Below are 25,278 nucleotides of genomic sequence, written 5' to 3'. Positions count from 1 at the left end.
GAATTGTAAAGCTAAATTAGTTGGACAGATGGGCAAATTAGATAGGCCAAACTATCTTTTTCTGTTGTCATGTTTCTATGTTTCATCTTTAAGTCTACAATATAGTTAGATGAAAGCAATTCTTAACATATTTTCACAAAAGCTACTCACGGGCTGACCAGCTTCACCATCATCTCCCTTATCACCAGGTGGACCATCTTGACCCTACAAGTGGAAGCAATTCCAGTTTCAGTTTACAGCACATTAGATCTATCCCCTTTACACAATTTATGATTACATTCACATAGTCATGCTGTATTGCTTTCCATTGAGCCTTGTAAAGTTTGATTGAGCTCAACCAAAATTCACTGTAGACCAGCATAAGACATTTGGAAATATCTTCATGACCATGAATGAAACATTAATGAAATTTTAATGGGCATTTTGTTTTACGAAATTAATGATTATTATCATTTTTGGCAGATAAAGCCATGTGTAGCAAAAGAGATTGATCAAGAATGTGAATACATACCGCAGGGCCAGTCTCTCCAGGGGGACCAGGATCACCAGGAAACCCAACGGGACCCTACACAAAGAGAAACGAAGACACCTATGCCATTAGAACTGTACAGACCCAGTCAGATCACACAAATCTCTCATTCTATTCCTCTGTTATCATGCTTTAGCTTTGCTGAAAGGCCATGTACTATAACACAAGATAAAGCTCTACATTCAGTCTTCACAAAACCTAGTAAAATAATGTAAGTGTTACAAACAGCATAGTGTTATACAGCACAGTCATCATTTAACTTCTGTACTCAATGAGTATGGAAACTGCTTTCAAACAGGTTTTACACTATAAAAGGAATTGTTTTCACCCATGATTGGAAAGTTAAATAAGGACTGAACTATAAGGAAGATGATTTTTCATATGGCTAGTTAAAAAAAAAAGATTTATTTTGTATTTCTGATAACAGAATGCAAAACCATGAGCATCTAAAAATGCATTACTAAGTGTTATACAAAGCCAAACTAGTTCCTCAGATTAGATGAAATAATTAAAAATTAAATGGGTAAATTTAAGACTTTGGAGACACAGGCTTAAATTCCTAGGTTTCTCAAAGTAAGATTACATTTCCTGCTATATCTTCTTTTCCTGTACTTTTTGCTTGCTTTATGTAATCTTATTCAAAAAGGAATTTTCCCCATTCCTATGAATAAGGCCCTCAGCCTGCAAACACAACCAGTTTTAATTAATTGAGAGAACATGTTGAAATCAGGCTACTTACAGGACTACCTTTGGGACCGTCATCTCCTGGAGGACCCTTTGGGCCAGGTGGGCCAGCAGCACCAGATGGACCTGCTTCTCCTTTTTCACCTCTTTCACCTTTAGGACCCTGGAGGAAAAGGTGACATGTTCCTTTAAGAAATGGTAGCCTCTGTGTGTATTATGAATACAATAAATTCCTGCTGCTCTAAATTGTTATTGCATTTATGTACATACTAATAAAGAATTGAAAATCTGCTTCCCTTTTACAGGAAAAATACATTATTTACTGAACATTAAAGTCTACTTATGCATGCAGGGGTTGATTTTCAGCTGAGTAAGTTTACTTGGTTATCTTTAGTTGGATTTTCTTTAGACGTATTTAACTGGCTAAAGGTACGGCTGAATATCCTTTTAGGTTACAACACTTACCTGGCTAAATTTAGTTGAGTAGCACTGAATAACGTGCTATCCAGTTACATTTAAAAAGCTCACTCAGGAATGCCCTGCCCCCTTTCTTACCAGGCTAAATCTGAGCCAAATGCAATCTTATCTTCATAAACTTAGCTGTATGGCGAGGGGAAGACACTTTGAACAGGTAAGATTTGCCCAGTTAAAACCAGTTTTATCAAGTAAATCTTTTCAATATCAACCCTTTTTAGAATGAGAATGTGCTAAAATGAGTGGTTGCATCCTAGTATCAACACATTGGTGGATGATTCTCTTGTTATTCAACAGCAAATCGCTTGTGCTCACACTGTACTATGTTGAACACAAAAATGTACAATGTGACCTTCAGACAAGAACTACAAGACCCATCTCAGTTACCTATCTATGCCTGATGCAATCCCATAGACCCAACCTATCTCAGGCTTCATCCTTACATCGTCACAACTAAGGATCTTCAGTGCTTATTCCAGGCTCTCCTGGATTAACTTATTGTTATTGTTCCAACCATCTTTATCTGAACAGAAACTCATTCTGATGGTGCAGAATATTAAAGGATGTGAAGGATGAGCAGTCAAGTTAAGGAAAACAAATTTTGCAAGGGAGCTTCCTCTGTAACACAGGGATAGCAGCCTTAATTTGGAATTGGAGAAAATGCAGAGAAGGGTGACCAAAATGATAAAGGGCATGGAATGGCTACCCTATGAAGAAAGACTAAAGAAGTTAGGGCTCTTCAGTTGGAGAAGAGACAAATGAGGGGGGGATATGATAGAAGTCTATAAAATCATGAAAGGACTTGAACAAGTTAAGGTGAATTGGTTATTTACTCTCTCAGATAATAGAAGGGCCAGGGGGCACTCCATGAAGTTAGCAAGTAGCTCATTTAAAACAAATTGAAGAAAATTGTTTTTCACTCAGCGCATAGTTAAGCTCTGGAATTCACTGTTAGGGGATGTGGTTTCTGCAGTTAGTGTTACTGGGTTTAAAAAAAAGGTTTGGATAAGTTCCTAGAGGTTAAATCCATAAACTGCTATTACAGGAATTAATAAGCAATAGTAGCTTGTGATCTATCTAATATTTGGGTACTTGCCAGGTATTTGTGACTTGGATTGGCCACTGTTGGAAACAGGATACTGGGCTTGATGGACCCTTGGTCTGACTCAGTATGGCATTTCTTATGTAATTGTAATGTGGAAGTAGGAAGGATAACTTTAAAACATGCGTGAGCTCGCAGCAATATGGACAGGCGTGCACATGCACACATATTTTATATCATGCATGCAAATGCAAGCACACAATATAAAACATGCATAAATCTACCCAAGAGCATGTTTGCGTTTCAAAAAAAATATACGGCATATATTTTTAACATAGATAAGTTTCAACATATCCAGCTAAGTGGCAACATAAACCCAGCTAAGTAGCACTATGGGGACTTATACAGGTAATTAGCACTTTTTAAGAATTATCTGGCTAAGTAACATAGCCAGATAAATTTTAAAAAAAAGCACTACTTTGCCGGATAAGTAAGATAGAGAACAAGCATTTGAAGACTTATCTGGCTATCTTACTTATCTGGCTAAGTAGCAATTTTTAAGATTTAGCTGGATAAGTCAAAATTTGTCCAGATAAGTGGCAGACAACTGCGATGCATGGCATTTGTGCTCCTAATTTTAATCATTTACATGAGGAAATGTAACATGTGTGCTTTTATAAGTACTTGTCAGCTTTTATGTGAGTAAATTCTCATATTTTAATTCATGTGCACATGAAGGAAATTACCAGTTTTACCAATTAGGCCACCAGTTTGCTCTCTAGGTCATCAAGACCCCCCCCCACCCCCCAGTTCTTCAGCCTGCACTCCCCCCAGTTTTCCCAGACTCTCACCCCATCAGTAATTGGCTATAAAGAATTCTATTCTGACTTACACCAGATAATTAGCAGGTGTAAATATGTGTAGGCAACAGCCATACATACGTGCGTTGTGTTCCCAGGTTATAAAATAGCACCTTATACGCAGAAACTGGAATGCCCCAGGCCTTCCCCTAGCCTGCCCCTTTTTTACAAAAGCAAATTTATTCACGCAGCATTACTTGTGCATGTACGTTTGAGATTTATAAAATAGCACTTGTGCAAATATGTGCAATTTGTACACGCATGAGCACAAGTCTTTTAAAATTAACCTTTGAGAGTTCAGTGATATGTATGAAGTCCTCTCTTAAGGGCTCCAAGTACTCAGCATTTAACCCATATGCACAGCATGGGAAAAACCCTTTAGGCCCTACTAAGGTGCTAGCAACGGGACACTGCACGATTGGAAATTCAATAAGGTAAATTCATTAATTTTATAAAGTGGATCCTATAGGGTATCTCTAGTAGCTCAGCTAGAGAAGTCAATCCTTTTGCTCACTTGTAGAGTCCTCCATCTACTGCCCCGATGACTAGAAATTCTAGTGCTTAAATTGCCAGTTGGAATAAGAGGCTGTGATACAGATTTGTGGCAGTGAGTGTGAAGCCCATGAAATTGGTGCATGTTAAACCCATGAAACTCCAGCAAAGAGATGCACCCAGTTTGATGACAGTGCCTGTGGACCCTGCAATACTGTATTATTGGGGTGCTCTACTTGATGGCATCAAGGGTGGAACTCTTATATTCCTGGTATATTAAATCTAAAGTTTGTAGATATTTTAGTGCTTTCTAATATGGCATATAAAAGTAGCTGCATCACAGAATTCATCATCACACTGTATCAGGAAGGTGCCGTCGCTAGGAGGCTGGCATCTGATAGGTTAGAAAGCCAAAGCAGATGCAAGCTATACTGAAGAACATAGAAAGGCATTTCAATTATCCATCTCTTTCCCCCTCACGATGTAATTGTGAATTGTGCGCTATTTGCATGTGTAATTAGGCTTTGGAACAGATGTGAACGTTTAGCTTACAATTATATTTCTGTTCTATTCATCCACCAAGATAAAAGATTTTGCTGTGCTGAAAGAGTCTACAAGGAATCAGAATTTCTGGAATAATTTTTCTGTCCGGGGATTCATTGTAATAAAGCTCTGTTACATTGAAGTGTCTGGTAATGTGCTTCTTGATCATTTAGGATCATACTCACTAAGGGCTGCCTGGGGAAAAATCATTCTTCAATGAGACGATTTAAATCTTTGGAGGGATGTCCACTTTTGCTACACAGCTCTCATTTGCTGTTAATGACGGTGCTGGTGTTTTAACGGACACTTGGGAGTTACAATTTCATGTACTACTGGATGGGACTTGATCTGTGGAGCAGCAATATCTCTCCTAAGTACAATTTAGAGCCATTCTTCTCTCACAACATTTTTAGTCCAAGTGATAAAACCCTGCAATGTTTTTGTCCTCTCTTACTTACATGAGGGCCACCTTCTCCAGGGAGTCCAGGCTCACCAGATTCTCCAGGTTCACCCTACAGATCAAAATGCATATATGAATTCATGCAAACCATTTATATACTTCCTATCATACTAAAATTATGGTGCAATATGTCAAGGCATGATATATTGGGTTGTGAGCAAAGTTACTCAACAGCTGCATAAAATTAGCATAAAGACTATTCTGGTCCATTTTCTTGCAAACTTTCCTGGGACTTCTCCAGCAATCTATTCACACCTTGTTGTTACACTCCCCAGTTCTGCCCCTGGGAAGACAGGTATAGCTTGTAGCCTATTCCATTGCACATAGTAAGAAGAAGGATTTGCAAACAAACCAGAAAAAAAAAATAAAGGCATCTAAAAGTTGTGGAGAAGCTGGAAAACTGGGCAGTTTGCAATGGAATTGTACTGACCACTTTTTTTGTAGCATTGGCTATCAAGAAACCAAAAGGCAGGATCTTAATGAGGGACAAATTGAAAGCAGATATCTCATGCTACTAAGGGAGAAATTATTAAAAGCCTCCCTAGCCATATAATCACTATACAAATAAATATATAAATAGAATCAGTATTATAAATCTTCCATGTATAGAACACCCAGTAAGTTAAAAAAAAATGCCCTGTCTAATTTATATAGGAAAATCTTCACACTGAGTTTGTGATCTTGAATTCCAGTCTTGAGCAATTTTGTATTTTGTAGACAGGCAAAATATATAGGTGTGTACTAACTAAAAAAGTCTGGTATTTCCTGTGTCTCCTGGTGGGAGACACAGGAAAATAAATCTGAAATGAACGTCTAAGAAATATTTGACTGAACAGGTCCAAAATCCATGGGAGATGAAAAAATAACTTTTTGGATTTGAATATAATATCACATGCTTTTTGGGTGGTTTTGCAGAATTAAATTGTCAAAATGCATGTAATTTGGTTCAAAGCCAACTGTTCATGTATCTCTACTAATTAATCAATCTTCATTGATTAACATGGCACAGAAATGAATAAATAATAATGCCTCTGCCCCCTCCAAAAAAAAAAATCATGATAAATGATGATCATTGAGTATGATCCAAATTCTGAGCTTTCACTAATGGGAAATTTCACGATGTTATGCCAAGTTATCCACATTCGTAATTCTTTGTGGTCCCTTAACTGCAATAAAAAATAAGTAGCACTACTCTGAATTTAGATATTTATGACATTAACATAGTAGTCTAGAAATATAGAACCCAATATTCAAAGATATCTGGTTATCTAAGTTATCTGGATATAACTTATCCAGATAACTTAGAAGTGTTATTCTGTAGCATAGCTATGCTGCTGAATATAACCAGATAAGTTATAATTAGCTGGATAAGTTATATCCAGATAACTTTAGACCTGTCTAACTTATTTGGTTAACTTAACCAGATAAAGATAAATATAGGTACTTATCCAGTTAAGATAACCAGATAAGTTGCCCTGCCTCGATCCACCTATTGCCCGTCCCCAAGATATCCGGCTATCTACTTAGCCAGATAAATACTTATCCTGCTAAGTGGTGGCTGCTGAACATAGCCAGATATTCAGCAACTGTCACTTAGCCAGATAAGTCCCTATTTATCCAGCTATGTAGCGCTAAATATTAACCCCAGAATTGTTACCAGCAGATTGGGACCTACTTTCCACCAAGTCTGCCTGGACTATTAATTGAGCATTGCTTTTGTCCCTCCCTTGCCCTTATAATTCCCTCTTCATCTGACCAATACATGCTTCTATCACTGATATGGAACTCCCCTTGTAGGAAATTCCAGGTATCCACTGTCCCTCAGTGAAGACAAACTTCCTCCTGCTTACTCTGAATCTCCTTCCTTCCAACTTCATATCATGGGCCCTTATTGGTGAGATTCTATTACTGATGAGATAAGGTAAAAATTATAAGAAATACCTATACGCATCTGTTAAGATACTACTGGTACATGCATTTTGCACTACTAACTAAACAAAATAGCATATAGTTTCAATGTGAAAATATTTCTAAGGGGTGAATCAAAGTATGAAAGTATTAAATTTTTACATTTATTTGTATCAGGCAGTTCATTGGGGATAGGGAAGAGATGGCACCACTTCACTTATAAAACATCACCGGAGACCTAAATGAGAGTCAGTCTGCCAGTATATATGATTCAGCCTCAACTAGAAATTCATTTAGAGACCCCTTTGGTTCTCTACCAGTTCAGAGTTAAACTAAGTCTTTTGGTGGGAGGAAACAGAGCAATAGTGTGGCTGTATTGCTCCCCCATGTGGAAGAGAGTATTTTGTATGTTCCTCTGCTATATAAAGCCAGCCCACCATTTTAGGCTGTGGCTTTTCTGTTTGTTTTTTTTTTTTTTTTGCAAAGACAGCATGTCATAGCTGACCCCTGATTTTTTCTGATGTTTAAGTCTTAATATCTCCATGGAGACTTTTATTCTGGAAATGGGAGCTTCTTCCCTTCCTCCTTATCTCTTTTGTATTTTGATGCTGATTTATTTAAGTTCCGAGTACCTATTAATCAGGGACTCAGTTAAGTTATTTTCTGTGCTACTCTAATATAAAAGGGGGGAGGTACCTTCACTGTGAAGGAACTTGAGGATCATCAGTATCCACAGAAGGATGAGTTACAGCCATCCAGAGGTGAAGAAGGAGAGAGGGCAGAAAGGATATGGGATGGACCCCATAAGGGCTTGTGTACATCTGCTGAAGATTTGAGAGAAGAGTATAACAGATAGCATTCTGATACTATGAAAAGAAGGAGAGGTGAGAGAAAGCTATCGGGGTAGGAGATATGAGACTTTGTAATTGCATACACATCCACATTGATTTAAACATTCACTTTGCCAAGCACATGTGAGGGAATCTTAGAAACATGCCCTATACCAGGGCTTCCCAAACTTTTAGCCAATGTGACCCTAATTTTAGCACTTGAAAATTCACATTACCCTAAAGGACAACAAAAACAAATTTCCAGTGATACAGTCCCCTTCCAACAATCATTCCTTCTCACCCTTCTTGCACTCCAGCTGATCTCTCTCAATTTTCACCCTCTCCAGAGGAACTCCTCTTTTAACCTCCTCTCTTCCAGCAGACCCCATCTCTCAACCTCCACTCATTTCATCTTCCCAGTCCTTTTCATAATCCTCAACTAATCCTCTGTTATCCCCTCTATCTCCTATTTCCTCATTATTTATCCCACATCCTGTTTCTCACTTTCCACTCCACTCATTATTTTATAGACCTCTATCACATCTCCCCTCAGCCGTCTCTTCTCCAAGCTGAAGAGACCTAACCTCTTTAGCCTTTCCTCACAGAGGACTTATTCCATCCCCTCCATCCCTCAGCTGATCCCCTTTCACTCTCCCCAACTCCTCTTACATCTCCGATCTTCTGTCATTCCTCATTCTCACTCTCCATTACCAATACCTCTCATCTTATCAAACCCTCAAACCCTTCCTGCATCTCATCTCTCCCTTCTAATAGGCTCTCCTCCAAATCTTCCCCTGGCCAGGATCAGCAGCAACATTTTTCTTTGAGCCCGGGCCAAAGATGGTTGACAACTGGTGGGAAAAGCAGGCAGGTTGATGACAGGGGCAACATTTTTCTCTTGGGTAGGTTCAGTGGTGGGTGAGAAGAAAAGAATAATGGCAATCTCCATGGACTCATACACACTTAGCCCTCCTCTCCCCTCATGGCTGGTCCCAAGCCTGATGATGATCTGCAAGTGGCAGCACCATTACTAATAAAAGTCTGCACAGGGCCTGTGGGTTAATGCAAGCTCTCAGGCCCTGCAGTGGCCTTAATCCCTTCTTGTGCAGGGCTTCCTGTTACCATGGGGCCTGTGAGTGCATTCTAGCTCATAGGATGAGAGCTGACTTCCACTACTAATGCTGCTGTTGCTGATGCCTGAAGAGTACTGGAGATAAAAAAAAAAAGCTCTATTAAAAAGGTATTTACTTTATAAAGGAAAACTGGTTCTTACTTGCTAATTTTCATTCCTGAAGTACCACGGATCAGTCCAGGCAAGTGGTTTAGGCATCCCTACCAGCAGATCGAGGCAGAGAATAAAAGCTTTGAGGCACTGCTACATAACCAAGAGTGCCACCTGCAGTCCCTCAGTATTGACCTGTATCCAAGCCAAGATGTCTTACCTTAACAAACCCCAATAAACCTGGGGCGAACAGATACTTAAAAGTTGGAGCTCCCTGAAAAAACTAGGTTTTCTTAACCTGACAGAACGCACATCTGAAACTATGTACACTTCTCACTACTTTGAATATATCACATATCAGCTCAGCAACAACCAGAAGCGAGGAAGTCTTTCGAAAGATGGGGATATGTCTCTAGACTGATCCGTGGTACTTCAGGAACGAAAATTAGCAGGTAAAAACCAATTTTCCTTTCTTGTTTGTATCCCGGATCAGTCCAGACAAGTGGGATGAACCCAAGCCCTTTATTCTGGGAGGGAACTCGAAAGACCTACGCACAATACACTTCCCCCAAAAGCCGCCTCCTCCGGCGCCCATGCATCCAAGCGGTAATGTTTGGTAAAAGTGTGAAGTGAAGACCACGTCGCTGCACGACAAATCTCCTGTGTAGAAAACAGTTGACACTCCACCCACGAGGTTGCTTGCGCCCTAGTAGAATGCTCTTTCAACCCCTCTGGCACCGACCGGCCCTTACAGATGTAAGCTGAAGCTATTGTCTCTTTCAGCCATCATGCAATAGTGCCCTTGGATGGCACTATTTCCATTATTATTGCCACTGCACAGGACAAAAAGATGATCAGATCTCAGAAAGGCATTTGTCGCCTTAAGATATCACAAAAGAATTCTGTGCCCATCCAGCAAGTGAAGCTCCCTCACCACAAAAGCATCTGCAGACAAATATGGCAAGGCCAGTAACTCGATCACCTGGTTAAGGTGAAAGGGGGAAGCCACCTTAGGCAAAAAAAGAAGGAACCATACGTAAAGAAACCCCTTTCTCCAAAAAATGCAGGAAAAGGTCTCTTTACGACAAAGCTTGCAGTTCGAAAATCCATCTAGCTGAACAGATAGGCACCAGGAGAACAGCCTTCAGGGTTAAGTCCTTTAGAGAAGCCCTGAACGCGAATGCAATTATAGGCCAAACTATTAGTCAAACTGCTTTGTAAACAGGCTAGAAACAGGCTAGAAGGTGCAGAACGTCCACCTTCAAAGGCTTCACCTTGTTCTGCAAACACCAAGATTCAAAGACTCTCCATACTTGGACATAAGTCAAAGACGTGGAAGGCCGCCTTGCCTGAAGCCAGTCACAATCTAAGGCTCCAGATAACCTTTCAAGTGGAGCCATCGCCTTTCAAAGGCCAAGCCGCTAGACAGAATTGATCCTCCCAGTCTGAAAATACAGGATCCTGCCGCAACAGCCCTGACAAATGGGCCAAGAGAATGGGACCGTCCACCGCCAGAAGAAGAAGGTCCGCAAACCATGGTTGGCGCGGCCACTCGGGAGTCACCAGAATCACCCTGCCCGAATGAAGCTCAATGAGCCACCACACTCAGCCTATGAGAGGTTGCAGTGGAAACACATACAGCAACAGGTGTGTCAACCACGGGAGAATGAGAGTGTCGATGCCCTCCGATCCAACCTCCTTTCTGCAACCGAAAAACTGACCCATCTTCGCATTTCCTGAAGTTGCCATGATGCTCACCGCTGGTCTGCCCAGCCTGGCCTGAATCAAGGAGAAAGCCTCTGCCGACAACTCCCACTCCCCCAGATCCAGATGCTGCCTGCTGAGGAAGTCTGTTGGCACGTTGTCCAATCCATCCACAAGGGAAGCTGCTACACTTGCCAGATGTTTCTCTGCCCAAACAAAAAGTTCTTGCGCCTCCAGCACTACTAGATGCCTCTTCATTCCGCCCTGGCAGTTGATATATACCACTGTCATCATATTGTCCAAGAACACCCGCACTGCCTGGTTTTGAATGAGGGGGAGAAACTCCAGTAAGGCTCTGCGCACTGCTCTGGTTTCCAGCCAATTAATGGACCAGGTCACCTCCTCTGAAGGCCACTGCCTCGGGCCAATTTTCCTTGACACATCGTCCCCCCAACCAGAGAGGCTGACATGGGTGGTCACCACCCGATCCATCCCTTTCTCGAGATTATGCCAAGATGGTCTCCACGAGAGCCTGGAACTGGCATCCTCTGGCAATGGCAAAGGAATCTGAAATTCCTCCAAAAGCGGATTCCAACGGGATAAAAGCACCCTCTGCAGCAGGTGCATGTAAGCAAAGACCCATGGAACTAACTACAGAGTAGAAGCCATGGAACCCAGGACCTGCAAATAATCCTGGACCCTGGGAACCAAAAGACGCATCAGCCAAAGGACCTGATTCTGCAACTTGACTACTTGCTCCGTAGTCAGAAGCACCTTCCCCAACCAGGTATCGAAGCATGCCCTCAGATATTCCAACATCTGGTTTGACTTTAAATGGCTCTTTGCCAGATTTGTCACCCAGCCCAATGAATCCAGGAGCTGCCAGACCCATTGGTCTGAGTGACAACACTCCATTTCTGACTTTGCCCAAACTAATCAATCGACTAGGTACAGGAGCACCAGGATACCTTCCTTCCTGGGTGCCGCCACCACTACCATCATCACTTTTGTGAACATGCATGGCACAGCCGCCAACCCAAAGGGAAGAGCTCGAAATTGGAAATGCTCCCCCCCAGAAGCCTGAACCTCAGGAACTGCTGGTGTTCGGCCTGAATGGGGATAAAGAGATGAGCTTCCAATAAGTCCAATGGTGCCAGAAACTCCCCTTTGTGCACTGCCACTAACACTGTGTGCAACGTCTTCATCCTAAACCGCAGCACCTGGAGGGAAGCATTGACCTTCTACAGATTGAGAATGGGCCGAAAAGTCCCCTCCTTTTTGGGTACCATGAAGAACACAGAGTATTGACCCTGCCCCCTCTCCAGAGGGGGCACTGGAACAATGGTGCGCAGGAGCTATAGCCATTGCAATTTCTTCTGCACCATCTCTTGCATGGCCCAGGAGACGCAGCCAGAGATTACATAGGCGTCCCTGAGTGGATGAGAAAATTCCAAGGCATAGCTGTCTCTCACCACCTCCAGGACCCACTGGTCCGACGTGATCTTGGTCCACTCCTCTTAAAATAGGGACAGCTTTCCTCCAATAGCCTCTAGAGAGGAGCGGACCAGCCCGCCTTCAATAACCAATCTTACTTCCACATCCCCCTTGGGGCCTGCTATCCTTCAGAGCCCTGTGTTGAGCTCAAAAAGACTGTTGCCTGCCCAAACTCTATTTTTGCACCACCGGCCCCAGGCTTCTGCTAGCGTGAAACCATCTTGCTTCTCAGAATCAAACTCATGGAGGAAAAAACTTCTTGGGGGTTTTCTTATCCTCAGGCAACATATTACCCTTCAACTCCCCCACTTGCTTCATGAGCTGTTGCAAATTCTCTCCAAATAGCAGCTTTCCTTTGAAGGGGAAGTTAGACAGCTGCACATCCATCGACCAATTTCGTAGCCATAGGAGTCTCCTCAAAGCTACTGCCATCTTCTGGCAGAAGCCTGGATCATGTCGTACAGAGCATCAGCCACAGAGGCCACTCCCGCCTCCAAGTGGGTTCCCTGCGCTGCCTCAGCCACAGTCAAATACCGCTTGTGTGCATTCTGCACCCAGCACACATGCTGCATCAAACTTCCTCACACCGAGGAATGAAGATTCCAAGCTGAAACCTCAAACTGTCATTGAGCAGGATCTCCAAGTTCCGAGACTGGACATCTTTTGGAGCTGCCGCTCCGGCTACCAGAATAGATGTTTTCTCAAGGACTTCAAGATCTGCTCCAACCAGGGGTATAGCTCTGGCTACCTTCAGGCCCACTTCAGGAGACTCCCTCTCCCGATCCACTAACTTCTTCACCTTCTTGGGTAAAGGAAAACTGCCTTAGGAGGCCCCTGCAGTCCCTCTAGGACCGGGTTCACCCCTTAATCCTCAAATCTTCGAACATCTGTGGAGCCAGTGGACCTAACACCTCCCTGCAGACCAACTGAACTACCTGAGGGCAGACACCCTCAGCAGTAGGGACTTCAGCGAATAGGATACACTAAATCGCTACCGGGACCTTGTCCGGCACCATCACAGTATCCTGCCGCTGATCGGGCCCATCCGACTTGTCTGACGTGTCCCAGTCCTCAGGTGTGGACGTCCCAGCCCAAGGAGACACAGGATCGCTCCAGAGCCCGCCTGCTTCCCCCCCCCCCCCCCAAGGCTTTTTAATCACAAGGGGTTTCCTGGGATCCACTTGGATCCTGTCTCCTTCTCAGTCAAATAGGTCTTGTGAAGAAGCAGGACAAGATTCTCTGAAAACTACTCTGAAACTGAAGAGGAGCAATCCTGCCCATCGTCCCTTCCCTGCCACCAGCAGGGCTTAAATCGATGGGCAAAAACGGAGCAGGGGAGTCTCGAGGCTCTGAAGCAGCCTCTTAGCTCCTGCCATGTGCTCTCAAAATGGCCGCCGGTGCCTCCGACCACCCCCGGAGCCTGAAGCACCAGCCCGGCTGACCTTGTGGTCTGACCATCCCCCAATGGGCCCGCGGAGGTTCCAGGCCCTCCCAAGGCACCCTCCGCGCACATTATGGTTGTACAGAGTTGAATTCCTGCCACGCAGCAGCCTTAGCAACTTTTCTGGCGCTAAGCGGGCATCTGCCTGAATCATGCTCAGGCCTAACAATAGCCCCTGCCGCTGAACAAACACCGCCAGCGGTGCATCCCCGATGCTAAGGGAGCACCTGGCCCAGCGATCGGGAGGTTTTTACCCTCACTCACCCGGCCCTGCCTCCTGGCAGCTCCGCCGATCAGCATCTGAGCAGCTCCCTTCACAGTGTTTGTTTTTTTGTTTTTTGTTTTATTTTTTAATAAAGGCACAAACACTGAATAAAAGAAATAACCAGCAAAGAAGGAAAGCACAAAGAAAAGGGCTACTTCCCTGCTTCTGGATCTGGAGGGGGCAGACTCTGGAGGTGAGGACTCAGAAGGGGTGAGGAACCAGGACCTCTGGCTTTCACCTCCCCTGACCGATAAAGGCTGAGCCAGCTCAGGGGTCACCAAACCCCCCCCCCTCCCCCCCTGCTTGCCCTGCTCAACCCAAGGGATGGCCCATGAGAGGAACCTAACACCTCAGGGAGCCTTCCAGGAATTTTGTCTTCCTTTTTTTTTTTTTTTTTTAAATCAACTCCAGACTGCAGGTTTACACCTCTACCACCTGCTGGAGACAGAGAAATACTGAGAGACTGCAGGTGGCACTCTCGGTTATGTAGCAGTGCCTCAAAGCTTTTGTTCTCTGCCTTCATCTGCTGGTAGGGATGCATAAACCCATTTGGCTGGACTGATCAGGGGTACAAACAGGAAATTACACTAAGATATTTTATAAAGATATATTTGATTGGGATGCTTTGATAAATATTTTATCTTTCTGCAGTTTCATGATCCCCTAATGCAGTCAATCAATTGCCGAAAAAGAGGCGATGTCAGGATTGAAATATGAAAGCAAAGTTTGGTATGTTAATAGGTTTGGAAAGGCCATTACATAAGATAAGTATTTTTTGAATGGGATTTTTGGAATTTAGAATTACTGTTAAAGAACAAAGGGATTTTTTGAAAGAAACAGAAAAAGAGATTATAAATAATTATAGTTCTGAATGCATGACATGACTACAGTTTAAAGCCCATTGTGGGCAAAAGACTGCAGATTTGAAATAGCATTGAACAACTGATACAGTCCCTTGTGTATTTGTAATTTTATGTTTGATATAGAAGATTTTTGATGGAGTAATAATTGTTGCCATTTGTGGTTATATTGTGGTTTGGTACTGGAGGTGAAGTGTTCCTATTTTTTCTGTGATAGATGCCTGAAGAGTACTGCCATTTGAGGCACTTGTGACCCCAGCTGAAGGTTTTGTGACCTCATTTGGGGTCGCAACCTACAGTTTGGGAAGCCCTACCCTATACCATGGGAAAGGAAAGAAGACACAATTGCCTTTACCATGTTGAACTAGAGATGTGTTTAGTTTTTGCATGTCAGCTCGGGCTTCGGCTCGGGCAACCCATGAAAAACTTTGTTTTCCAACGGGTCGGTTTTTTTTTTGTTCGGCAATTTTCTTCAAAAACGAAAAGCCCACCCCAACCCTTACAATTTAGTTTATTACAACCCCCCACCCTCTGGACCCCCCCAAAAATCAGGGACTTTTGGCAAGTCTTGGGGGGGGGGGTCCCTGGTGGTCCAGCAGGGGTCCTGGAGTGACCTCCTGCACTCGCGCCGTCAGCTGCCAGTATTCAAAATGGCGCCAATAGCCTTTGCCCTTACTATGTCACAGGGGCTACTGGTGCCATTGGTCGGCCTGTGTCTCCCGGGACCTTCCCACTCTCTGGACCCCCCCCAAAACTTGCCTAAAATCCGTGGTGGTGCAGTGGGTGTCCTGGGAGCGATATCCCACGCTCAGGCCATCAGCTGCCAGGAAACAAGATGGCGCTGGCCGTCCATTGCTCCTTCCATGTGATAGGGGCTGACCAATGGCACCGGTAGCCCCTGTCACATGGTAAGGGCAAAGGGCCACCAGCGCCATTTTGTAATAAACTAAATTGTAAGGGTTAGGGTGGGTTTTGTTTTTTTGTTTTTTTTTTTAATAAAGGTGCCCCTACCCCTCATGCTAACCCGAACAATGAATTTTCCTCGTAGTTTAGGGAAAATCCGTTTCAGGGTTTGGGTCCCCCGAACCAGGACGAATTAGGCAATTTCATTGAAATTGCCTAATTCGTGATAAACGAATGCACATCTCTAGGTTAAACTTTAAACAAGTCTTTGATAGGTCACAAAGCTATTTAGAAGTACTGGTAATATTAATAAGTGAACCAAACGGCTGTAAAGAATATTTTCATCATTTCGCATCTCAGTAAAATAATGCAAACCAAGTCAGCTTCCTGTGTGCTTTCTACCACCTAGTGACTTTAATACTTCTTAGTGCTGTAATTATGTCTTCAGTGTACAAGAACTGTGATTTGGGATTTAAGGCACAGGGCCTTGAACGTTATCTTCCCCCCTTTCAGGAAGTCCTGTTAATGTAAGTAGTTTGATATCAAAGGAAGTTGTTCATCAGTGGCTGTATGCGAGATAGGTTTCTGGAGCCAGTATCTGGGACAAACCAGCCGAGGGGTTGCCTACAGAAATACGAAAATATACCACACCTTTTCTCCCACTGGTCCGGGATTACCAATGCCACCTGGGGGACCTTGTGGACCATCAGCTCCGGGGGCTCCAGATGGACCTCTGGGACCTGGAGGACCAGGGGGGCCCTAGAAAGACAGATAACACATTTTAATAATGAAAAGATTGAATTATCTGAAATAATACCAATATATTGCATAACACTTGGCATTACTTAAAATATTATCAATACTTGCCATTTGTCCAACATCACCAGTTTCTCCTTTTTCACCAGGTGGACCAGGCAATCCCTGTTTAAAATATAGTTTAATTGATTAGTAAGCACTTAAAGAATAAGCACATAAAGGATCAGCTGGTCAGCACTCTGTTCTGTGTGCCCAAAACAAGGAGGAAAAAGTGGCTACAAAACATTTTGGCTTGCTGCTCCCAAGACTCAGTACAATCCCTCAGAGCTAATAGCACACTTTGCAACACATATTTACAATATTAAAGCGTGTCTATAACTAGGGATATTCACAGAACATTTTTTTTTCCATGTTATATTGTTTCAGTTTTAATGCATGCTCTTTTTACAAAGGGAACAGTTTGTGATTTTTTTTGCAAACAGTGTGCTAAATCATCTTAGCAAGCATTAAACTGCCATAATGACACAAAATAAAATTTCATTAGTAGTTTGTGTAATTTTGGATGAGAAACGGCAAAAACTGAAATAAGAATTATCTTTGGAGTTTCCATGTCGTATTCCTATATATATAAGGAACCCTTGGTTTCCTTACCAAAAGAGAGAACCAAGTTTGTAGGGAGAAACAGAGAGATTAGTGAATAGAGGCTGAGGTCTGAGCTCCCCCATGTGGTAGAAAAAGATAGTGTATGCCTGAACCCTTATAAAGCCCTGCCACCATCTTGGGGCTTGGACTCTTTGTTCAGATTTTCCTTGAGTTGACCTGTGTTGAGATAGTTTTGTTTATGCCATCACTCTTAATTATTTTCTAAGGAAAAAGGGCTTTGAAGATATTCTTCACAGAATCCTGAATAATAGAGTTAGAACAGAGCATATTATAGGAAAATTGGTTCTTACCTGCTAATTTTCGTTCCTGTGGTACCACAGATCAGTCCAGACTCCTGGGTTTTGCCTCCCTTCCAGCAGATGGAGTCAGAGAAAGTTTTGCAGGCACCGCCTCTTAACCCGGTGTGCCAACTGCATCTCCTCAGTATTAAACAGTACCCAAGCAGAAAATATTTAAATCAAAATGATTTCTAACAAATTAACTCTACCATAACCCACGGACTGAGCAGAGGACAAGGAAATTCGTAATTCAGAACTATAATTAAATTTAGAATATATCTGAAGAGGAATAATGAGAAACCTGTACCATTCTTCATTTTCGGTTCAATCAGAACTATTAAAGAAGACAGATTGAATGGACTCTCCAAAAAACTCCTCTTTCCCCCAGGTGGGACTCTGGACTGATCTATTTTACTACAGGAATAAAAATTAGCAAATAAGAACCAATTTTCCTTTCCCTTTACATACCCAGATCAGTCCAGACTCCTGGGATGTACCAAAGCTTCCCTAACCAGGGTGGGACTGAAAGAGTCCTGCTTGAAAAACACTTCTACCAAAGTTGTCGATGCAGAATGAGCTCTTAATTCCTCTGGGACAGGCTGACCGCAACTGATATATGCGGAACCAATGGCCTCCTTCAACCAATGTGCTATTGTGGCTTTTGACATTTTTTTTATCCTTTTTTGCACCACTCCATAGCACAAAAAAGTGAACCAACAGCCGAAAACCATTCGTAACTTCTAGATACCACAACAAGGCCCTCCTGATATCCAGACACCTCAATTCCCTTGCATGAGGCATACCAATCTCCAGATTTGTAAAGGCCGTAAGCTCCTGTGACTGACCTAAGTGGAATGCTGAAACCTCTTTCGGCAGAAAGGAGGGAACTGACCTTAGCGAAACTCCAGAATCCAAAATCTACAAAAAGGTTCCCTGCATAACAGGGCTTGAAGTTCAGCACCCTTCTGGCTGAACAAATTGCTACCAACAAAACCACTTTCAGAGTCAGATCTTTTATGGTGGCTCTCTTAAGAGGCTCAAATGGCACCTCACACATACCCCTAAGGACCAAATTAAGGCTCCAGGAAGGACACACCTTACGAACAGGGGGATTCAAATGCTTCGCCCCGCAAAGAAAACATATCACATCTGGATGCTCAGCCAGAGTTGTTCCATGAATCTTGCCCTGTAAGCAGCCTAAGGCTGACACTTGCACTCTCAGAGAACTAAAGGACAAACCTTTCGTTAGACCTCTGCAAGAAAGCCAGATTTGCACCACCGACGCCTGCTGAGGAATAACCCTCTGCTTCATACACCAAGACTCGAAGACTCTCCAATCCCAGACATATGCCAAGGAAGTAGAGGTCTTGCGAGCTCACAGCAGAGTAGAAATAACATCCTACGGATAACCTTTCTTCCTCAGTTGCTTCCTTTCAAAAGCCAAGCTGCTAGTCAAAAGCAAACCATTTGATCTGAAAATATATGCCCTGCCATAGAAGATTTTGTAGATGGCCCAGCCTCAGGGGGGCCATCCACCGCTAGGTTGACCAGATCTGCAAACCAAGACCTTTATGGCCACTCTGGAGCCACAAGAATCACCTTTCCTGGGTTGATCTCTATTCTCCTTACTACCTTGCCCACCAGAGGCCATGGAGGAAACACGTAGATCAGAATGTTGTGTGGCCAAGGAAACACCAGGACATCAACCCCCTCCACTCCGTGCTCTCTTCTGCAATTGAAGACACGTAGCTACTTGGCATGCCTCTGAGTTGCCATCAGATCCATGTGGGGAATGCCCCATTTGCGAGAAATGAAAGCCATTGTATTCTCCAATAGTTCCCATTCTCCAGGATCCAACCATTGTTGACTCAGAAAATCCACTTGCACATTGTTGGACCCCGCTATGTGCGATGCTGCTATCAAGGCCAAATGCTACTCTGCCCAGGACATCAGCATCTCTGCTTCCAGAGCTACCGACCGACTCTTGGTTCCTCCCTAACGGTTGATGTAGGCCACCATCTTTGCATTGTCTGACAGGACTCTGAATGCCAGTTGCACAGAAGAGGAAGAAACCTCTCCAGAGCTAATCGTACCACTGTTTCTCTAGATGATTGATGGACCAACCAGTGAGACTGGCATCGGGAGTCACTACCACCCATTGAGACACTTCGAGGATCACCCCGCTCCCCAAATGGTCCTGGGCAAGCCACTAGCCAAGACTGGACCTGGCAAATTCTGTAAGTGGTAGTGGAAGATGAAACTGCTCTGATTCTACAGAAAGAGTTGCAGGCTAGCAACTCTTTCTGTAGAGCTCTCATATGAGCAAACGCCCATGGGACAAGCTCCAGAGTCGAGACCATGGAACCATGGACCTGCACGTAATCCCAGACCTTGGGTAATTGGTGTCCAACAGGTGCCGCACTTGCGCCTGCAGCTTGATGATTAGCTCCTCTGTGAGAAAGACCTTGCCCTCATGGGTATCAAAGGAAAAGGTGGCTCTTGGCCAGGTTTACAACCCAGCCTAAGGAACTCAAGTGGTGCAAGACCACTTCCACCGCCTGTCTGCAAAGTTCCTCTGACTTTGCTCAGATGAGCCAATCATCCAGATATAGATGAACCAGTACCCTCCTTTCTGAGGCCTGCCGCTACCACAATCACCTTGGTGAAAGTCCTCGAAGCCGTGGCTAAGCTGAATGTGTTGCGTCCGTTGGTGCTAGACGGCTTTGCCCCATTTGCCTCACCTTGTTCACGGCTCCTCCTGCATCCCTAGGGAGAATGGCTGCCACCGCGTCTACAAGCCAACCTCTCCAGCGTCCCCAGAACGGCTATGGTGCTGCCTCCTGCCATGCTTCTCCCAAGGGCCTACTATGGTGCACGCACACCACCCACGTCTTTATTCCAGCAATGGCACGAACCTCAGGGGCGTTCCCTTCTACTGACAACACGCCATCCGGGTATATAGCCTGTACAAGTTGCTAGCTCATTGAGTTATCAAGGACTTGGTCTCGGCCGGTCTAAGCTACTCTGCCGCTTCTGTGCTGCCGCTGGAAGCTCTCTCTCTCTGCCCTTTGGGGTAATTGCTAACCTGGGTACCCGCTCCTTGGGGGTCCTCTGCTTTATTTCAGGTGCCTTACAAGGATCAGGTACTCGCACCTCGAGGGCCTGCTCTCCCTGCCTCGGTGCCTGTACCATCTTCTTCAACCTGGTGGAATCACATACCTACAGCAACCATCTAGTGAGTAATCTAACTCTCAATCTATCTCATCCACAATACTGCCTTGCTGGGAAACCTACACTGGAATTCCCCTATACTTACGGGGTGAGAAGTGTTCCCTCTGCTGAGGGTCCTGAGACTGCTACATCCAGACTACCTCACTACTGCCACCTCTGGTGGTACATCTCAAGCTGTATAAATAAAGAACTAATTCTGTGATTGTGCGTCCTGCGTTTAGCCCAGTACTGTGGCACCTCATGGGGCTCCTCCCCATGGGTGTGGTCATCTGCCACAGTACCCGGGAATCCAACCAAACACCGCTTAACCATAACAGAATGAAAGAGCTTAAAACTGAAAATGTTTTCTGAGAATCATGAATCTGAGGTATCTTTGATGATCCCGGCAGATAATGATGTGTAAATACACTTCCATCAAATCCAGGGAAGCCAAGAATTCCCTGCTGTGCACCGCCGTTATGACAGACCTGAGTGTCTACATCCAGAAACGTGGAACCTTGAGAACCACATTCACCTTCTTCAAATCCAGAATTGGGCGGAAGGTTCCTTCCTTCTTTGGCACAAAAAAGTAAATGGAATAACATCCCATCCTCTACTCCTCCTGGGGGACAGGAAGAATGGCCCTCAGCATTTTCAGCCTTTGGATGGTCTCCTGAACTTTCAAATTTCTTCATTGGCAAAACGTAGGGAGATATCACGAAAAGGTTTCTTAGAGGCTGAGCAAATTCTAAATAGTAGCCTCATCCTATTACGCTTAGAACCCACTGGTCCGATGTTATCTTGACCCACTCCTCATAAAAAAGAGTCAACTGACCCCCGATGACTGGGACAGAGGAGTGGGTCGGCCTTATCTCACTGTGCTGATTTGGCTCCGCTAGACTCTTGGTCAGAACCATCTCGGTTCGCTCTACGTCTGCGAAAGAACTGAGACCAGGACTGAAACCTCCCCAAGGTTTGTCTCTGGCCTTTATCTGGAGCATTGCTCTGACAGAAGTGCCTTTGGCCCTGAAAACAAGAACGGACAAGCAGAAAATGTTTGGCCCCCTCACGCTTATCTTCCAATAGCTTGTGCACCTTATTATCACCAAGCTGCTTTATCAGTTTTTCCAAATCTTCTCCAAAAAGGAACTTGCCCTTAAAAGAGAGCACACTAGGCTGAGCCTTAGAGGAAGCATCCGCTGACCAGTTTCACAACCACAAGAGCCTCCTAGCCAAGACTGCCAACACCATCGTCCTAGAAGAGGTACAAAGCAGATCATACAAGGCATCGACCCCATAAGCCACCACTGTCTCGAATTGTTCTGCCTGCTCATATTCTTGGGGCAAGAGATCTCTGGCACTCTGTAACTGCTGTACCCATCTCAGGCTTGTTCGAAGCATAAAACTGTTACACACCACAGCTCGGATGCCCAGGGCTGAAACCTGAAATATCTTCTTGAGGTTCACCTCAAGCCTTCTATCTTGGAGGTCTTTTAGAGCCACTGCACTGGTGGATCTCTTCATGGCCACAGACACGGAAGCATCCACCTTCGGTACCTTCAAGAGTTCTAGAGTCTCCTCTGGCAAGGGATAAAGCTTGTCCATAGCCCTGCTGACTTTAAGACCTGTCTCAGGAGTATCCCACTCCCTGACCATTAACGCCAAACCATCCCATGAAAAGGAAAAGTCCTGGCCGGGCCCTGTATGCATGCCATGAGTGGATCTACCGTAACCTGGTCCGGCTCTACCTGCGGAACTGCTATTCCCAAATCTTCCAGGATGTGCGGGATCATAGGGCCCAGCTCTTCTCTCTGAAAAAGCCAAATGACCTTAGGATCATCCCTGTACATGGGAGGAATTTTCCCCGGCTCCTCCTCTTGATCCTGACCACTGAAAAAAGGGGGGCACAGGGAAGACCATCCCCTAAGGGAACCCCCTGGTCGAACTCCTTCGAGGAAGGGGCATCAGTGGTACCCCGCACTGCAGGACCCTTGACTTTCTGGACTCTCATGGCCTCCGGCATCTCCAACTGCTTGGGTACTTTTTTGGGCGACCCCTCAGATAGTCTGCACCTGAGGGACCAACTCTACTTGGACTTACTAGCCAGATATGCTTTGGGCAATAAAAGCATAAAGTCCTGGGAAAAACAAGAAGGACCCCCAAATCCCCCTCCAGGGGAATAGGATCTTCACCAGACTGCTCCTCTAGGGCCTCCCAGGCCTCGTCATGGCTCAAATCAGCTGGCAGCAGCACTGGCAGGAGATCCACTCCCTCTGCTGCTCTCTCCTCAGCAGCCTTAAAAGTTTTCAAAATGGCCACCATTCCCGGGAACAGATCAGCCTCGAACTCCGGGGAAGCCAGCAACCTAGCAGGGCCAAGCTGCCTACCCGATGCTGCTACAGCACCCCATGATGAACCCTCTCCCCTGGAGAGGCAGCGAGCGCATCGGCTGGCCCAGGAGAGCCGTAGAGATTGCTCTCCAAAGGCAGAACAGCAGCTTGCACGTTGCATGGCCGGCATGACTCTGATGATGCGGCAGGAGCCGACATGAGCAAGCAGGATCGGGAGCTGGGAGCTGCAATAGCGCTTCTGCCTGAGCACCCTGCCTCCGGCCATCACCAGCGACAGGGCGAGCAGCCGCTTTCCTGTCATGTCCTATCTTTTTTTTTTTTTTTTTTTTAAAGTTTACAGAGAAACAAGTGACAAACGACTTCTTTGAAAAAGAGTGGCAGGGGCTTCTCATGATCCTCGCTAAAGGAGAAGGAGCTGGACTGCCAGCTATCACCACTGGTGCACCAGAAAAGAGCAATTTGGGTTCCCAACCAAAGCTTGTCCATAACCTGCTACTAGGGGAATGGTCCACCAGGACCTGACAACCCCTGGGAGGAATTTCTTTCTTCTTTTTTTCCTGCTTTGTCTTTTTTTTTTTTTTAACTCAGGTATAGAACCACAGCTTTTGCACCACCTCCATCTGCTGGAGATAGAGAAATACTGAGGTGTGCAGGTGGCACACCACATTAAGAGGTGGTGCCAGCAAACTTCTCTGTCTCCATCTGCTGGAAGGGAGGCAATACTCAGGAGTCTGGCTGATCTGAGTACGTACAGGGAAACTTAATTTTGGTCCATGTTTTTCTTGGAGAGTTTAGTTAGTAAGAAGGAAGTTTTTCCACCCTTTCTGTCTCATATTGGGGCAGATTTTCAAAGGGGTACGTGCGTAAGATACGTGCGTAACCCCCGAAAAGCTGCCCCTTCCACCCCTTGTGCACGCCGAGCCTATGTTGCATAGGCTCGGCGGCGCGCACAAGCCCTGGGACGCACGTAAGTCCCAGGGCTTTCCTGGGGGTGTGTCGGGGACGTGTTGCGGCCGACGCGTCATCAGGGGCCATTCCGGGGCCAGGGCTACGGGCATGGTTCCAGCCCAGGGGCATTCTGGGGGCATGGACGCAGCCCCTGGACCAGCCCCCGGACCGGAACATGGCGCGCTGGCACGCGCAAGTTACACCTGCCTCGGGCAGGTGTAACTTTTGAAATAAAGGTGTGTGGGGGGGGGGGGAATTAGTTAGGGCCAGGGGCGGATTAGTTAGGGGAAGGAAAGGGAAGGTGGGGGGCGCCGGAAAAAAAGTTACCTCTGAGGCCGCTCCAATTTCGGAGCGGCCTCAGAGGGAATGGAGGTAGGCTGTGCGGCTCGGCGCACGCAGGCTGCCGATTTTGTGCAGCCTTGCACGTGCCGACCCCGGATTTTAAAAGATACGCGCAGCTACGCGCGTATCTTTTAAAATTCGGCGTACTTTTGTTCGCGCCGGTTGCGCGAACAAAAGTACGCGCACACGTACTTTTTAAAAATCTGCCCCATTGAGTTGCCCCCTTTCTGAGTAATATTTCGCTTGAGTCTTTGTCTTCTTAGAACCCCAGGTCCCTGAGTCTCAAGGATATTGTTTTTCAGTAGGAGTGGCATCTTTCATCCTGAAAGAATCTGCAGAGTAACATTGTCATCAGGTAGGAATGCATTCCCATCCATAACTTGAGAGGATGAGTTGAAGGTATTGTTCAAGAGTACTTTTACTGCTGATGTAAGTAGCCTATATTTGGGAGGAACATGCCCATTTGGTGCTTTCAAAGGGAAATGTAAGAGATTTAAGAAGACTGCAGGAGAGGTATGAGAATTGGGATTTGTATTCTGATAAATAATTGGGACTAAATGCTACAGTGGGGAGAAAAGTAAGATAAATTGGAAGTTGGAAGAAGGACTACCCTTTCTTCAGGTGGAGTAGGAGAAGAAGGTAAATCATAAATGAATTGGGTTTGTCAAATTCAGACTTTTGCTGGAAAAGTAAGGTCACAATTTTGTCTTTCAACCTGTAAAATTAATTGCAGTTAACATCAAAAGAGCTGTAAACAATATCTTTTCATCCATTTAATCAACTATCAGTAAAGAAGTTGGAAACCATATTGTTTTTTTCAGTGTGATTATTGTTGCTGAAGACTGTGGAGGGTATCAGTGTTGTTTACAAAAGGGAGTAAGGGACTGTGAAACTGTGAGGCATGCAAAAGAGCCTTGAAACTATGCTTACCCCCACAGGGAGCCCTGGACCACTCAGAAGTAAAAGCTATCCATGGAAAATTGGTTGCAAATAGGGTCTATTTATTTCTATGTGTCCTT

General features: G+C 44.8%; 1 protein-coding gene across 1 annotated transcript in view; it reads right to left on the bottom strand.

The window, feature by feature from the left end:
* The window catches only part of COL5A1 (collagen type V alpha 1 chain), a 385,801-nt gene that overhangs the window by 59,260 nt on the left and 301,263 nt on the right, over positions 1-25,278 (bottom strand). The window contains 6 exon segments of the mRNA XM_029613239.1: positions 151-204; positions 512-565; positions 1,269-1,376; positions 5,083-5,136; positions 16,363-16,470; positions 16,579-16,632. Of these exon segments, the coding sequence (XP_029469099.1) occupies positions 151-204; positions 512-565; positions 1,269-1,376; positions 5,083-5,136; positions 16,363-16,470; positions 16,579-16,632 (432 nt within the window).

Source organism: Rhinatrema bivittatum, chromosome 8, assembly GCF_901001135.1.
Source record: "Rhinatrema bivittatum chromosome 8, aRhiBiv1.1, whole genome shotgun sequence".
Taxonomy (NCBI): Eukaryota; Metazoa; Chordata; class Amphibia; order Gymnophiona; family Rhinatrematidae; genus Rhinatrema; species Rhinatrema bivittatum.
Note: the sequence above shows the minus strand (reverse complement) of the source record. Positions and strands in the feature narration are given on the sequence as shown.